Below are 15,687 nucleotides of genomic sequence, written 5' to 3'. Positions count from 1 at the left end.
AGCCCGCATTGAGGTACAGTTCTGAGAACCACCTGGCACCATTGAAGTCCGCCACTATGTCATCAACTGTGAAGGTTATGTGTTGCTCCTTGCGTATGGCTTTGTTCAGGAGCAGCATGTCAACACACAGTCTGATAGCTCCAGGTTGTTTGGGCTTGGGTGCTAGCACTAGAGGTGAAACCCAGGGAGTGGGACCTGTGACCTTTTCAATCACCCCTTGCTCTTCTAGTTGATCCAGTACTTTCTCCACTAGCGGCCGCAGGTGGGAAGGCAGTTTCATGTGTCGGGGTGCCATGGGTCTTACACTACTGTGAATGTTTAGCTTTACCTTCAGGTCTTTCAAACTCCCCAGCCAATCAAATGGCTGGGGGAATTCTTAATGAATGTCCGCAGCATGATATTCATGCACCTGCCGAGCAAAGAAAACTAGCCCCAGGTCTTTGGCCATGTGGCACCCAAGGAGAATGCCCGTGTTACCCCTGGTTACATTAAATCAGGCCCTTCTCCAATACCTCTATGACTCCTCTCAATGGCAGTGGCGTGGTGCCCCCCTTAGGAGTAGATTTGTGCTTTGGTCGGTGCTGGCCGTGGCATGATCCAGCCAAACTGGGCTGAGTCCATTATATTGACAGAGGCACCTATGTCAATTAACGCTTTGATCTGGGTGCCTTAAATGTTAACTTTGCATATTAGTGGGGGCTGTTTGCTGCCAGCGAACGAGACAGTGAACACTTTATCGTCATCAGGGCAAGTGGTGGAGGCAGGCTGAATTGTCAGACTTCAGGTTCCTCCTCTTCAAGTGACACCTGTCGCAGGGTCGATCACCTCCATCCTCTGTACCCCACGGCTGCACCTTGCCCACTGCTTCGGCACACCTTCGCAAAGTGGTTCTCGTGCCCACACCTCAAGCATGCTTTTTCCTGTGCCAGGCATACATTGGACAGCTGACGCATCGGGTCGCAATTTCTGCACCCCTTCTCGGGCGTCTTGGGTGCATTTGTGGCATGATATCACGTGGGGCTTGTCTAGATGGCATCCACATGCTTCACTTTCACCTTTACCGCCAGAGCTGTACTTGCCAGTGCCTCACCTCTCACCAGTGCCACCTCCATGTCCTCAGCCTGGCTGCCTGCCAGCTCATTTGACCTCACCAGTATCAGGATGTTGTCTCGTGAGATGCCTGGGTTCACAGTATGAGCTACCTGGGGAACGATGACTGCAGCCCTGGATCAGCTGGGCCCCGATCTCATCTGGCTGGTTGATGTCAATGCAGGTGCTTGCCAACTTCCAAAGTCAGGCACAGAAGACGTCCACTGACTCATGTTTCACCTGCCAGGCTTGCCTCAGTTTGAATCTCTCATAGTCAGGGTTGAGCTGGAGATAAAAGTGGGTGCCCATGCTGCTACCGCAGCGTCAAAGTCAACCTCTCCACCTGTGTTGGAGAGGTCTTCATACAAGTCATATAGTTCTGTTACTCCGACGTGGAGCATCATTGACCTCTTCACCGCCCCATTGGTTTCACGTGTGGCATGAAAGTAATGCTGTAGGCCCCCGATCCATTGGCCCCAACGATGGGCAGCCGGGTCAGGGTCTACCAGCTTGCTGAATGTCGCTATTGCAATGAGAAAGGAATAGGCGTAGTGGATGGGGCATGTCAGTGCTGAATTCTGCTGTTGAGAGATTGTTTGTAGCTATGCAGTGTCCCTTTCATGACGTATTGTTATCGAGCGCCAGCCACCAGCGTGGCCTCTATCCTTGCGGCGGATTGTATGGGTGTGCCCTTGTTCCTATTATGTGCAATCTGTGAGGGCCACACCGGTAATGCTCTTGCTTCTCACACCTTCATCGGGTGTATCTGGCACCCAGCACCTGCTTCTAATCACCTGTTACTGTCTGGCCTCACCACTCTATGTGCTTCTTTCTCTTTTCTCTTTTCTCTTTTTCCTTTTTCTTTTCGACCAGTGAAGCGCATACGTGGTGCTTATTGATTCTGTGGTTTCAGTTCATTTTCCAAGAAGCTTACTGTAATGTCCCAGCAGTCACGGCTCACAATTCTCGTGGGTGGAGGGGTGGGGTCGTGCAGGGGTTATCGCACGGGGGATTAAAAAAAATATTACCTGGCCAGTCCCGAGGCGCTTCTGCTCCTGGGCCGGGTCCGCGTTTTCCTGCTCCTGAACAGGAACAGGCATGTAAGCCAATCACAATGCTGCAATGGCAGCGTTGTGATTGGTGCGGAGTCCCGGACAGCGCCCAGCCGGGCACCTGTAGGGAGGCCATTTTCTCTATGTAGGATGCATGCAGCCTAAATAGAGAAAATGTAGAGTGCGCCTGACTGATTTGGTCGGCTCCAGGGCCAACCAAACAGTCAGGGTACTCAGAGTGGTGCAAGCCACTCTTCCCCGACCCGCCCGCATATCCTCCTGCCTGCCCCCAGTCAGGCATACCCCTGCATTCTGCTTTCTCACAGCGCGAGAAGCAGAAAATAAAATGGTATTTAAAATACCATTTTAATTTCTGCTTCTCGCACTGCAAGAAAGCAGTGGGGCGGCGCTCCTCCGCCCTAATAGAGGAGCTGCTCCTGTGTCCCAGGTATGAGGGACTCTGCATGAATGCAAATGAGCCCCACTATACTGCTGTATAGTTATAGGCTCGCCTTGCCTCCAATGAGCTGCTCGGCCCACCGGCCAGGAGTGCTGCTTCTCACCTCAGGCGGGGGTCACTTCACACCAACCGGTTGAGGGCACGGCTTTCCATCATTTCTCTCAAAGCCACTTACCTAGCGATTGCCGCATCGCGAGCACAAGGTAATTGGTTTTATTTATTTAATATTACTTATCCCGGTGTCTGTCGGCTTCGACCACCGTCCACTCCACCCCACCCACCTCTTTTACCTGTGCGAGCCGCTACTGCTCACAGCCTGCAACTTGGCTGCCTCAGCTGTGGTGTCACAGGACTACACAGTGTGGCAAGACTCAGTGGACTCAACAAGCACAGGATGCCACGTCTGCTGCCAGGGGTATGGTCTAGGCTGCCCCGGCACCAACAGAATTAAATAAAATGAAGCACACACAGGTATGCCAACAACTCTCACGGACTGGCCAAGTGCGACCAGTGGTAGTCTTGTTTATTCCACTATAAAGCAGGACTACAAGTCCCACAATTCAAAGAAAAACCCTGAACTGGAGCAGTACATCAAGCATGGACCTGGTAAACGATGCATGGACCTGGATGCATGGACCTGTTAAACGATGGAGCAAGGTCTCATATAAAAGAGACTTGCTTGGATGCAATCCTCTCAAATAACGTATAACACTGTAATCAATCTGTTTGAAACTACTAATATTGCATTACACACATTACACTGAATCTAGGGGAAGCTTGTCTATGTGTATTACTAACCAGTAATCCGAGTGTCATCAAAATGGCAGCTAAAAACGCGGGATTCTTACTGCGCATGCGCCTACTGCATCTATGTAGTATTATGTTTTCTATGCTTGGAGGGAAAACTTTGCAGCTGCGCAATAGCTTCTAAAATGGCCGCTTGAAACGCACATGTTAATGCACATGCTTTGCTTAAAATATAACGTATAAGTTCTACTAAATTGCTAATGCGAAAGATATATATAAGTAAATGGGATTAGAGTAGTGATAAGTGGTATACAGTGAATTCATTTATTTTTGTATTCTAACATGTCTTTTTCTGACTTTATTATTAGTTCATATTTGGGCCTCGGAGGGTGACTGAAATCCCTACCCCACCTGACCTAAGCGCAAGCGCACTCAAACCTGCCCGGAACTATGATGACAACGTTGAAACTCAGCCAAGGTTGCACTGGCAAGAATCTCTTGGGAACTTAACCCATCGACTCGGACAGAGGAAGAATAAGATATACAAAAAATATACAATGTATTGATCATAATGTGAAATGCGGGTGGGAATAAAGCTTGGGAAAGTAAATTAAGGGGCGGGAACATTGAACAATGAACCTAAAGAAAATTATTACCTTTAGCATGATATTGAAACATTTGGCGGTGGTACATGAACATAGAATAGTATAACTGAGGTAGTTTAGTTAGTTAGATGACACAGACCCTCCGCAGACTGCAGATGCCAGAGGCCCTGCTCGAGAGACCGAGATACTGATCGAAGAATCCTATCATCTAGAAGGGGATCGCAGGGAAAAATCGAGGAGGCACATACAAGAAGGGATTCGCTATGGAAAATCGAGGAGAGTAGTGCCAGAGAGGGGTGCGACGCATGCGTTGCATTTAGAGAAGGTCACCTTTCCCGGTCCTGAACCTGTCCTGATCCTTTATCTCCCGACCTGTTCTGGAGAACTTCAACTGACTCCTTGGCCAGGGGTTTGGTCTTCACAACATCTTAGCTAAATATAATTCTGTGTAGTATGTCCTTGTACTGCTCTCTGTTCTCTCCCTCTTCAGGTGCTGCTGTCATCATGATATTTTAAATTGAGACTTATATTGAACCTGACTTATTTTTCCTGAAGGAAAACGGTGTATAACATGTATCTGATCTTTGACTCACAAAATTATTTGATTAGATAAAACTTTCAAAACTCTTTGAGTCTGTGGTTATTTGGAGAATAAAACTTTAATGTCATTTCTACTTAATATAACCTCGCAACTAGATTCATTGACCAGGGGAAATTTAATATCAAGGAGATTGAGTTGGTAAGAATTTGGTAAAGGTAAATACAATCCCACAGGCAAATTCAAAATAGACTCCAGTGGTACTACTAGCTTATTGTATGAATGTTTATGGGACAAGATGAGTATATGGTGTGAATAACTCAAGCTGGTAACCCGCAGGACTACAAGTCCCACGATTCAAAGAAAAACACTGAACTGGAGCAGCACATCAAGCATGGACCTAGTAAACTTTGCTGCTGGCGGAGACGGTGCTCTCTTCTACCCTATGGTGTTTGCTAGAGTGCATAGGACCAGTGATGCTGCCCTCTGCTGCCACACAGTGGTTGGAGAGCTCGGCTGCGTTGTTGGTGACGCATGCCCCTGCAAAAGCTCCACCTGCCACCCGGAGAAGGAGGAAGTGCCGTCCTGTTCCTGCCCCTCCTGTGCCTGCCGAGAGCCGTAGACCGACCGCTGTGTCCCGTCCTGGGGCCACCGACCCACACCTACCTAGAGCATCAGTGAGCGCAGGGGGCACGGAGGGACTGAGCGGTAGCGGACGAAAACATGGCCGATGACTTTGGCTTTTTCTCCTCCTCGGAGAACGGGGTGCCCGGAGAGCCCGCAGAGCCGGAGGAGGACCCGGCTGCCGCCTTCCTGGCCCAGCAAGAGAGCGAGATCGCGGGAATCGAGAACGACGAGGGCTTCGGGGTGATCGACGGGGGCGCCGTGCCCACCGAGGAACCGCCCGAGCTGGGTGAGCAGAAGGGCGTATTGAGGGGGGCATATAATGGGCTCATCGAAGCGGCCAGCAAGGACGAATGGGCGAGAAGTATGGCACCGAAGAGGGAGTGAGAGTAGGGGAATCAGTAATCCCAGGCTAGACAGGCTTCGGGCAGGACGGCAGGCGGGGAGGAATTCTAGTTGTTGGGTGTCTAGAGACAAGTAGGATTACCAGATGTCTGCAGGCTCATGGAACCGTATAGTTTCGAGGGCTAGACTTTTACAAACCATTTTCATTTTAAGTGGTCAAGACTACAGCTCCCAGAATGCATTTTTTTCTAGAATTTAAGGAAATCACTGGGACATGGTGGCTTTGGCATCATCACATACTAAGTGAGGCTTGAGCTGCAGGGTCGAGTTGTTTTCCGACGTGATCGGAAGGGAGTGTACTAGGTTGGCTCCAGTGCAGGGTGGGGGAGGGGTGTATCGTGTTGTGCTTGAAGGGTAAAGATCGACACAGTGATGGACGGTGTTGTGGTGTGTAGGTAAGAGATTGGGGATTGAAAGGAAGGAGTGAGTCCTAGCGTGTGTATTAAGAAGGAATGTGGCTTTAGGCGGGGAGGCAGATTGGGCCAGCGCGTGGTGGCCACAGGCCTGAGAGCTGACAGGGAGTGCTGGCGTGACCTTGGCATCTGTGCGCGTGTAACAAGGGGGTGTACAGTCACGCACAATGCTGAGCGCTTTATTGGCAAGAAAATAAAGACACGCAGTGCCAAAGTAAACACGCTACCTATTATACTCTACAGATCGCACTTTTAGTGTGTGTGTTGTTCTGTGGGCAGTGCGGTTTCGATGGTGCTGCCTTTCGTCTGTTAATCTGTTTGTGTCTGGTGGTGGTCTTTATTGATGATTGTTGCCGGCTTCGTTCGGGAGCAGCACTTCTTTCAGGCTGTTTCTTGGCATCTACTATTTTACTGGCAGTTTCTCCTCAGCTGACAGCACAGACCTACCACACAACCATGCAGTTTCTTTGCTCGTTTGTGAGTTTGACCTTGGCTTTTGTGTGAGCGGGAATCCCAGTTTATATTTGAGTTTGAGGTGACTGATGTGAGTAGGACGATGGTCATGTGGAAGGGGGCGGGGTGGGGTGTAGATGATGTGAATGTGTCTGTCATAAGGTGACTTTAGTAAATTATTACATCTGACGTAGCCCACGGTTTTTTTGACTAACGGCGGCGTTGAGTGTGTGCAGATGATGTGAAAACGGGGAGCGGTGAGTGAGTTTGTCTTGTGCGTTTGTGAGAGGGCTATTGGTGTATTTGGTCTGACACATGACAGACGTGTTTGTGATGACATGAGGAGTGCTGCTCTGACTGAGGGGTGGCGTTAGTGTGCATGTGATGAGGGAGAACGTCACTGTGCTTGCTTTTCATGGCTGTGGCTGTTCTGTGTCGTGCCTGTGTTTAATGTGTGCTTAGAGAAGTTTTTGTGTTAAAAAACAAGTTTGGCTGCGCAGCGCTCGTTAAAGGGGAGATTAGGATAACTCAGGATCGAAAGTGTATCTCTGTCTCCGTACACCATCCTTCATATCACCAAGGACATCAATGGATCTCTCAACCCCGCGAGACAATGCACTAAAATACACAAAAGCTTTTATTCTCACTGGAGAATTTAATTATAACTAGAATGTCCAGTAATTTCTTGTTTTGGTAAGAATGGCATTGGAACTAATTGTTACTTGCAAAGGCACGAGTTAGGATTAGGTATGAACAGAAATTTTGAATGTCAAGAATTAAAGTTTGACTTGATTTTCTGCACACATTTACTCCTATAATAACCTCATTGAATGGGGAATAACTGTTCAGACCTTGATTTACTGGGCAGTATTTCGCACTGTGGAGTTTATTACCGACGTTAAGAAACTGCCTATGAGCTCGTGGTAAATGTGTGCATAGGGGCTGACTTAAGGCAGTTGGGAATCGTAGAGGTAGGGAATCGGAGAAGCATGGTTGTCAGGGGTACTATCACCTGCTCCCGCTATGCCTTATTTGACTGGCTGGGAACAAGGAACTGGTCCAGGCTTCAATGCAGCCCTTTTTTTAGGTCTCGCCTGGCGTAGGCTGCGCGCATGCGCAGTCTCGCTGGCGAGATTTAGTATTAACGGGTATTTTCTGTAAGTGGCTTTAAGCCCCGCCCCTCTGTTCCATTGGCTGGCGTCACCGTTTATGGTAAACGGTGGCCAGCCATTGGAACAGAGCTGTGCATGACGTATTTGCTTGGCTTTTTGAGCCGTCCCACTTGGAACGGGCTTGCCTGAATTACGTTGGTCGCAAAAGGTTTCTTATCTTTATGGGGCCAAACACATGGCCCCATAAAGACAAGAAACCTTTTAGCAGGAAAGCCGAGCAAATGCGTCATGGCGTGCGCTTGTTGGGAGAGCAGAGGGCTGACAAATACATAATCCAATTTTGCCTTCACCCATTGGCACTGTGCTGCTGGCTCGGTTTCTCTTGCTTCTCCTGACAACACCCATCCCCAGTGGTTTGTACCTTGCGTTCCTCTAGGGAAGCGTTTTGTTTGCGAGACCGGTGCCTTTAATGCTCTTTGTTGAAGCGCTATCCTCGGCGTTCTGCACGTAGCACCATCAACACTACTTGTACCGAGGCAAGGGCAGGCCCAGCTGCTCCGCAGGTAGGGCATCTTCCCCAGACAGGGGGCGCCTCTGAATAACGGGGAGGGTGGTCGGGTACGAAGTGCCCCGGCGTGAAGTAATGCGCGGCTGCCTGGACCCAGCATCCCTTTCGACATGGGCGTCGCTGCCGGGCACTGGAAGGCTCATGAGCGGGTTCGTGCAGGTGATGGGGTGGGTGCGGGCTGGTAGGACTGGGACAAATTAGCAGCGCCTGGGTGCCCGGGCTCAGTAAGGTGGCTAGGCTTGTTCGTAGGAGTAGCCGCCCCGCTGTCGGCGATAGTAACTAACACCTGAGGAGTTAAATTAAAACAGGGGGGGGGGGGGTAAGGTGGTGATTCCGTGGACCTCTAGCTGGCGCAAAGTCAGCCCGAAGACCTTCCTTTGCTTCTAGGCGCTAGTATTCCAAGAGTGCGGTGTCCATTAGTACCTAACTTGCAGAAGAATGAAGTGCTGGGCCAGAAGACCGACGCTGGATAGGCCTGACAACACTGGATTACGCTCGTTCTTCCTCAGCCCCCACTCCCCATATCCCTTCGTCTCACCCCATATCCCTTCGTCTCACTATTGCAGGTTCTTTCTCCTCCTTACTGTCTGCTAATGTCACGGGTGTTCGCCTCACCCCATGTCTGTCTCTTGCGCGGGATCGAAGCCTGTTGATGTACAGTAAGTGCCGGTGCTTTGAGCTGGCGGTGCCGTCGAGCCCATCTGTGTTTCTCGCGCCCTAATCACTCTTCATCCCGCGGATAAGAGACTGGCCACAGCTCTCGGAAAAGCGCTGAAGTGCTTCAGGAGCTATGAAAGGGCGCGGGTAACCATGGCGCCGTCCTGCCGCCGGATCCCGCTTTCCCGCGGTGCTTCCAGCGGCCCGTGTCTGTTTCTAGCCCGGCTTTTCCACCGCTGCGCTATGCCGTAGGGGGGCCCTCACTGGTGGGGCGATTTGTCTACAAACAAGCGAATTTATCGAAACACGCCACTAGTGTTTTGTAACCCCTCATAGATGTCTGCCTGCCCACCACAAGGCTGGCACATTGAAATCCCCCCTCAGTTGCCAAAAGAGGCTGTGATCATTGTCTAAAATATATATCATTATTATTTTTTTTCATTCTCAAAGCTGTATTGCGGCATGATAAAATGCCCCCCTTACACATCTCCATGCAATAAAATACAAATCTCATGGCGAATCCCTCTGGCGCCACTGTACACGCTGCACCCAGCGGCGCAACAGGAGGAGGGCGCCATGTACTTGCCAGTACCCTCCCACCCCACAAGTTATGCCACTTGCTGCGCTGCTTCTATTTACGCCCTAGTAAGCGCCGAGGTGATCATTAAAAACGTATAATTTTGAGAGGCGCTAATTGGCCACTGTAGACAGTGCGTGCCAAGCTGTCTCAGGAAAAAGTCGTGTGCCACAAGATCGACGGGGTTAGCAATCAATCATTCTGCAGGATCATTAGAAAGAGACCAATCGGAGTTAGCAAAGTGAGGGAGAGTGTCCAATGAGAAAATGCGAGAGGCGGGTGCGTCGGCGGAGGCTCCGGAAGCCGAGAGATGCAGGAAAAATGGGCCCGAAATGCGAGAAAGAGAAAGACAAGCAACGCTGGGAGAGCGGAGGGTCCAAGCGAGGACGGGTTCTGCAGGAAAGTAAACACCAAGCCAAGGAGGAAACGGCACTGATTCCGAACAGATAAAGAGCGCTGCAACTTAATTTCATTAGCCCATGCATTTTTATTAAGTATTAAGAGCGGATTTTTAAGACTATTTCAAATCCCGTACATTTTTGGCACTAATCTAAAAACAAAGGCAATGTTATCGTTAATTACATACCAGCCCCCTGCTAAATCAGTTCTATTTTAAAGCGGCCTCTGTTGAGATAACTTGGCCACATCTGCATTTTGTCTAGAACTGTTTGTCTGCATGTTATGTTTTCCCGGCTACAAAGCGCACTTCTGAATTTGGTCATAGGAGTACGTGATAGAGGTGGTGAGCAGAAAGGAATGTAGATGCGCCTTACAACAGTAAATGCGGTATAAAGTGAGCACCACTATTCCATTTCCGTGCAGTTATTAAATTCACATGTGTGCTTATGATGTCAGACATATTTTTAGCAAGAAATGGATATCGTATGGAGATTAGTTCGCTGGTATTAACATTTTTAATGCTTCAGATTAATTTGATTTAAAAAAATTAATAAAAGCCAGTACCATTTACAGTACAAAACTCACATTAATACAAATGCAATGCAATAGATTTCGCAATTACAACAATGTGAGCTATTGCCATTTTGCATTACACCATTTGATTAATGTTTCAAGAAGGAAAAAAAAAAATAACATTTATAATGCCAATAGCTCAAAACAATGTAATTGCGAGACCTATTGCATTGTAAATGCTTGTTTTAAAGGTGATTTTACCAGCCAGATTGTTCAGCCAGTAAAATTGGGTCAGATGATCCATCATACGTTCCACTATGGACAATGGAGGAGCTGCAATCCTCATACTTTTAGATCTGTCCGCAGCCTTCGACACGGTCGATCATACCATACTGATCGACCGTGTCGCGGCTATAGGAATAAGGGACAAGGCTAAGGAACTTCTCGCCTCATTCTTGTCAAACCGCCCACAAACGGTGAAGTTGGGACAATTCACCTCCCAGACTTTCTCCCTGCCTTGCGGTGTACCACAAGGATCCTCGCTAAGCCCGACACTATTTAATATATATGTGTCTGACTTAGCGAGGGTCATCAAATCCCACGGAATTTCTCTCACCACATACGCAGACGACACACAATTGGTGTTGTCCGTATTCGATGATGGCCAAACAGTAGCTTCAAACTTCCAATCTGGCATGAAAGCAATAAGCTCCTGGATGTCATCAAACTGCCTTAAGCTAAATTCTGATAAAACAGAAGTGATGACATTCGGGAGACTACAACCTATCTGGTCTCCACTATGGTGGCCCCAACGAATGGGACAACCTCCAGAACCAGTAATCAAGGTACGAAATCTGGGGGTTGTCTTTGACAACAAATTGTCCTTCCAGCAGCATGCAAATTCAGTGGTTTCATCCTCCTTCCACACCTTAAAAAAGATCAAAAAACTCATTCCGTACTTACCATCTTCTGCAGGCAAAACTTTAGTCAGCACGTTGGTCTTTTCTAAAACGGACTATTGTAATGCCTTGCTTCTAAATGCCCAACAAAAGGTCCTCAACAAACTGCAGACTGTACAGAATGCAGCAGCCAGGACCCTGCTACCCATTCCCAAATTTGCATCTGTCTCACCTTACATCCAACAGCTACATTGGCTGCCGGTGAGGAGCCGCATCAAATTTAAAGCCTTATGCATAGCTTATAAAGCGATCCACAATCAGGGCCCTCTATTCCTAAAACAAGCCTTTCACCCGCCCGAACAGCGAAGAACACTGCGTTCATCCTCAGCCCATCTGCTAACAGTCCCCCGCACAAGAAGGGCTAACTGGGGAGACAAACGCTTCACCGTTGTCACAGCCAGACTGTGGAACACTCTCCCTCTTCACATCAAATGTGCACCGACTCTGCTCAATTTTAGAAAAAAACTTAAAACATGGCTGTTTCAAGCCTAAACCTCCTTCTCCGACAGAGAGTTCTGTGACAAACAGCGCCGAGACACCCTCGGGTATTTGCACGCTCTAAAAATCGCCATAAATAAATAAATCATTCGGTACATTCAGATGTGGGAACAGCCCACTCCTAATTGAGCAGAATTTCATATGGGCATTCCTCTCAGCTCATAATTGGGACCATATTGGTGCACCTGACCCTGAAATGCATTAGCTGGGGTAGTCTGCTATCAAATCGGCAGCATTTGTTTAGCGCACAAAACACTCGAAAGTCTCATGGCGCTTGCGGACAGCTCAAGATTATCGGCTAGAAAAAGAGAAGTAACCAAACTAATCGAACATCCATGTTTTTAACTCCCTACGAACACATTTGTGATCAGAGATGATGCATAAGTATAAAGGCAGTTTATTCCAGAGGGAGGGAGAGAGAAAGGAAAAAGATCTTCCCCCGTTTTTGACAGTGCGCACTCTGAGAGGAGTGAGGAGAGCACTATTGCTAGATCTTAAGGTCCTGCGAGGCACATACCAGCTGAGCTTTTTTGCCCAATAGCTTGGACCTCTACCATACATGTTCTTATGCGTTAGGCATAGGGTCTTAAAACGGGTACGCTTCCTCACTGGTAGCCAATGAAGATGTCTTAGGCTGGGTGCCGAGGGAGATCCAGATGGGAGATTTAGCACCAGTCTGGCTGCTGTATTTTGCAGGACCTGAAGCCTGGAAGCAAGATCTTCATTTATTTGTGTCAAGAGGGCATTTCCGTAATCCATACGGCTGATGATCAATATCTGTACTAATGGTTTCCTGGCTTCTAATGGAATCCACTTATACACATTGCGCAAATTGCTCATGATGCCAAAACAGGTGTCAATTATATGGTTAACCTGATTTTTCATTTATAATTGATTATCAATTTGGATTCCTATGTTCCTCACTGACTGACTTAGAGTGGGTCATGGACCGAGGTTTTGGTGCCACCAGCCATCTGACCAGTGCTCATGAGCCTTACCAAAGAGTACTATCTCGGTTTTACTTCCGTTTAATTGTAGGTGGTTGCTGTTCATCCACCTATCTACTTGGGCCATACAATTCTTGAAACAAGATTTTGTGTCCACGGGGTCGGGGCCAAGGGTGATCAGAATCTGAGTATCGTCGGTATATGACACTACATCAAAGCCATAGGATCTGATCACCCTGGCTAGAGGGGTCATATAAAGGTTAAACAACGTGGGGCTCAAGATGGAGCCCTGCGGTACTCCCATCTTGACTGGCCTGCTGCATGAAACCAGGTTGCCAATCTGTACTGCAGTGACTTGGTCTGGCTCTGGTCTAGAAGGAGCCATATTACAATTTAATGCCAGTCCTGGTGATAAAAAAGGAACCCTATCACAGTCTGTGGAGTTTGTCGAAATCTGGAAATGTGGACACCTCCTTAATGGACAGGGTAGCTTGCTTAAAGCAAGAATATACAAATTTGATATGTAAAGCAAAAAAGCTTGGCAAAAAAAGTGGCTTGAGCTCTTGTAATGGCAAAATTCTAAAAAGTTCTGCAAATGTATCTATTAACATGATACACCTCGGTATGTCGCTGGATCACATGCGGTTCAGGTCAGCTGCATTGGTACCGAATATTCAAAAGAGATGAAACAAGTTAAAAAAAAAAGTGATCGGCTTCTGGAAACCTGCCAGGGCATTTACTGCTCAACTTTATATTTGGATGCTGGTTTCTGTTTTCAAATGCAATTTGTGAAACTGAGCTGCTTTACTATCTCCTCTCTAGACATCAGGTTGGACCACGTCTCCAAATCTTAATGTGGTTCAGTTTTGGCATCATTGTTTGTTTAAGAAGGGAAGTCTGGGTGCCCAAATAACTATTGTGTTATCACACCCTAGGATACCGAAGCCACAATTTACTCTAAAATGATATTGGGGGGAACAGCATGGACATGGACATTCTTCCATCTTATCAAACATGATTTTGTTATAGGATGGGTACTATAGATAATGCTTTTGCTACGGCTTTGCAGGCTAGCAGGGCAGTCTGTGAGCTTTGCACACCACTGTACGCTAGCCATACATTTTTTTTGTAGGCCTTCAGTTGTGTAAATCATTGTCAATGGTGGTTGAAGCTCTCCTGTTGGTGAACCTCTCCCTTTCCTGTAAGGGCTATTGCTCTATTATGTAGTGGCCTTTTGGTTTGAGTAAACGTGGGCAAAGGGTTGCAAGTCTCAAAAAGAATTATTAGAAGTTTGTGGTTGAAATAGGCTGCGATCTGGCCATGTTGTTTTTCCTTTAGTCATATGATGAGGACCAAGCACTGACCAACATTAGAGCTTTTCACCCTAAATTAGCATCAACCCCAATTCAAGTAATGTTATGTGCTGATGATACCATCATTTAAGAAAGAGCCATAACGCTATAGATATATCTTACATAGGCACTACTGCATCTCTGGATGTTTTGGGTAGTCCAACGAGTGGTCATTCACTGAAACTGAGGGGCATATTTACAGTGCCCCTGATGCAGTTTTATGCCGCTTGAGCATCACTTTTATGACGCTCTGGAGGCGCAGTGTGCCGCCCCATATTTACAAGGCAACGTAAAGCCACCCTGCGTGGCTTTTTTCATGCCTTTGTGAATATGGCCCCCATTCACACATTACTCTGCATGAAAGGGGCGTTACTTGGGTGTTGCTGTGGTCGTTCCCACGTAGCACCCATGGAATCTGATGCATTCCCAGATTCGCAAGGTTTTGTAAACCTAGGAGTGCGTCCGATTCTAACGCCTCCCCAGGGGAGGCGTTAAAGTGGCACAACGAGGAGAAAAACCTTTATTTCTCCTCTTTTTTGCTCCTTCTATGTGTGCAGCACACATAGAAGGAGTAAAGCGTCATCAAAGATTTTTTTTTGTGCAGGAAGGTGTCGCTTCCTGCACAAAAACAATCATCCCTGCAATGCAGGCGCCCTTGCACAATGGTGCAAGGGCGCCTGTGTCAATGCTAGGCAGTCATTTGTGCCCCAGTGCAGAGGAAAACGCAGAGATCGTCATATTGCTGTAAATATGACACATCCCTGCACTTTCCCAATGACGCAGCTCAGCACAGCAAGATGGCTTGCAGTGCCGCGTAGCATCTTTTTCTAGTAAATATACCCCTGAGTTTATACGAAATTCTTCCAAATGATAATTTATGGTGTTTATAAGTTTGCCAACCAGCCCATATACAATATTACTCTGCCTTCTCGGTGCTTAAACTTGGCTAGTGATGTTCTGTGTCTTCATCCAGCTAGAGTGTGGCTTGCTATCGATAGCTTATTCAATAAAAACGCATTTCAAATGAATATACTGATCAGGAGTTGCTCCTGGTAGTGGTCCAAATGCTTTCTGTGGAGTTAAATATCTAATAAATAAATGAGCTGTTCGGTTCTGTGCCCGGTACAACCTTTTGACAGCATTGGTTGCTTTTGAAGTATTTTTTTAATCTGAGTTTCTTATATTGTTTATATTTTTTAATCAGATGTTAAAAATAGTGATCCAAGTTCTGAAATTTGAATTTCTAAACAATCTCTAAAACAAAAAATATTAAGACTGTCCTGTACGAATTAAAAATGCACATTTTGCTGATATAAGCTATGTAGGTTTAAGAGTGAAGATATACCTAATTATATTGTGTTCAAGTGGCGACATATACGGGACAGAATGCAGCCTGTTGTCCCTGTATGTCATACCAAATGGTTGAAAACACTCAAGAATTGTCGCTAATTGCTTTGCTGCGACCTTGCGCCATATTTGTAAATTCACGAGATTAGTAGCCATGCATTTGGGCGAATGTTCTGATAGTTCTGTTTATTGTCGGTCTGCAGAGGCCTCAAACTGTGTAATTTGTAACTATTTACAGTTGGTCGCTTCTGTTTTGTAGTCTATCCCCCCCGTGTGATGAGTGTGGGGACTTGTCATGTTTTAATTTGCTACACATATTCCTGTGAGTAACTTATTGTTTAGTTTCTGTTTTAAAGGCCGCCCGCTGTTGTT

General features: G+C 47.2%; 1 protein-coding gene across 2 annotated transcripts in view; it reads left to right on the top strand.

Moving 5' to 3' along the window:
* The first annotated feature begins 4,990 nt into the window (after window positions 1-4,990).
* CLTB (clathrin light chain B) overlaps window positions 4,991-15,687 on the top strand; it is a 43,876-nt gene continuing 33,179 nt past the window's right edge. Inside the window, exon 1 of one of the 2 annotated variants that reach the window (XM_085618283.1) lies at window positions 4,991-5,404. In XM_085618283.1, the coding sequence (XP_085474409.1) occupies window positions 5,215-5,404 (190 nt within the window). In that variant the 5' untranslated portion in view covers window positions 4,991-5,214. The remainder of the gene's footprint in view (window positions 5,405-15,687) is intronic. The other variant, XM_085618282.1, reaches the window with a different exon arrangement.

The sequence above is a fragment of the Triturus cristatus genome, chromosome 7, assembly GCF_964204655.1.
Source record: "Triturus cristatus chromosome 7, aTriCri1.1, whole genome shotgun sequence".
NCBI lineage: Eukaryota > Metazoa > Chordata > Amphibia > Caudata > Salamandridae > Triturus > Triturus cristatus.
Note: the sequence above shows the minus strand (reverse complement) of the source record. Positions and strands in the feature narration are given on the sequence as shown.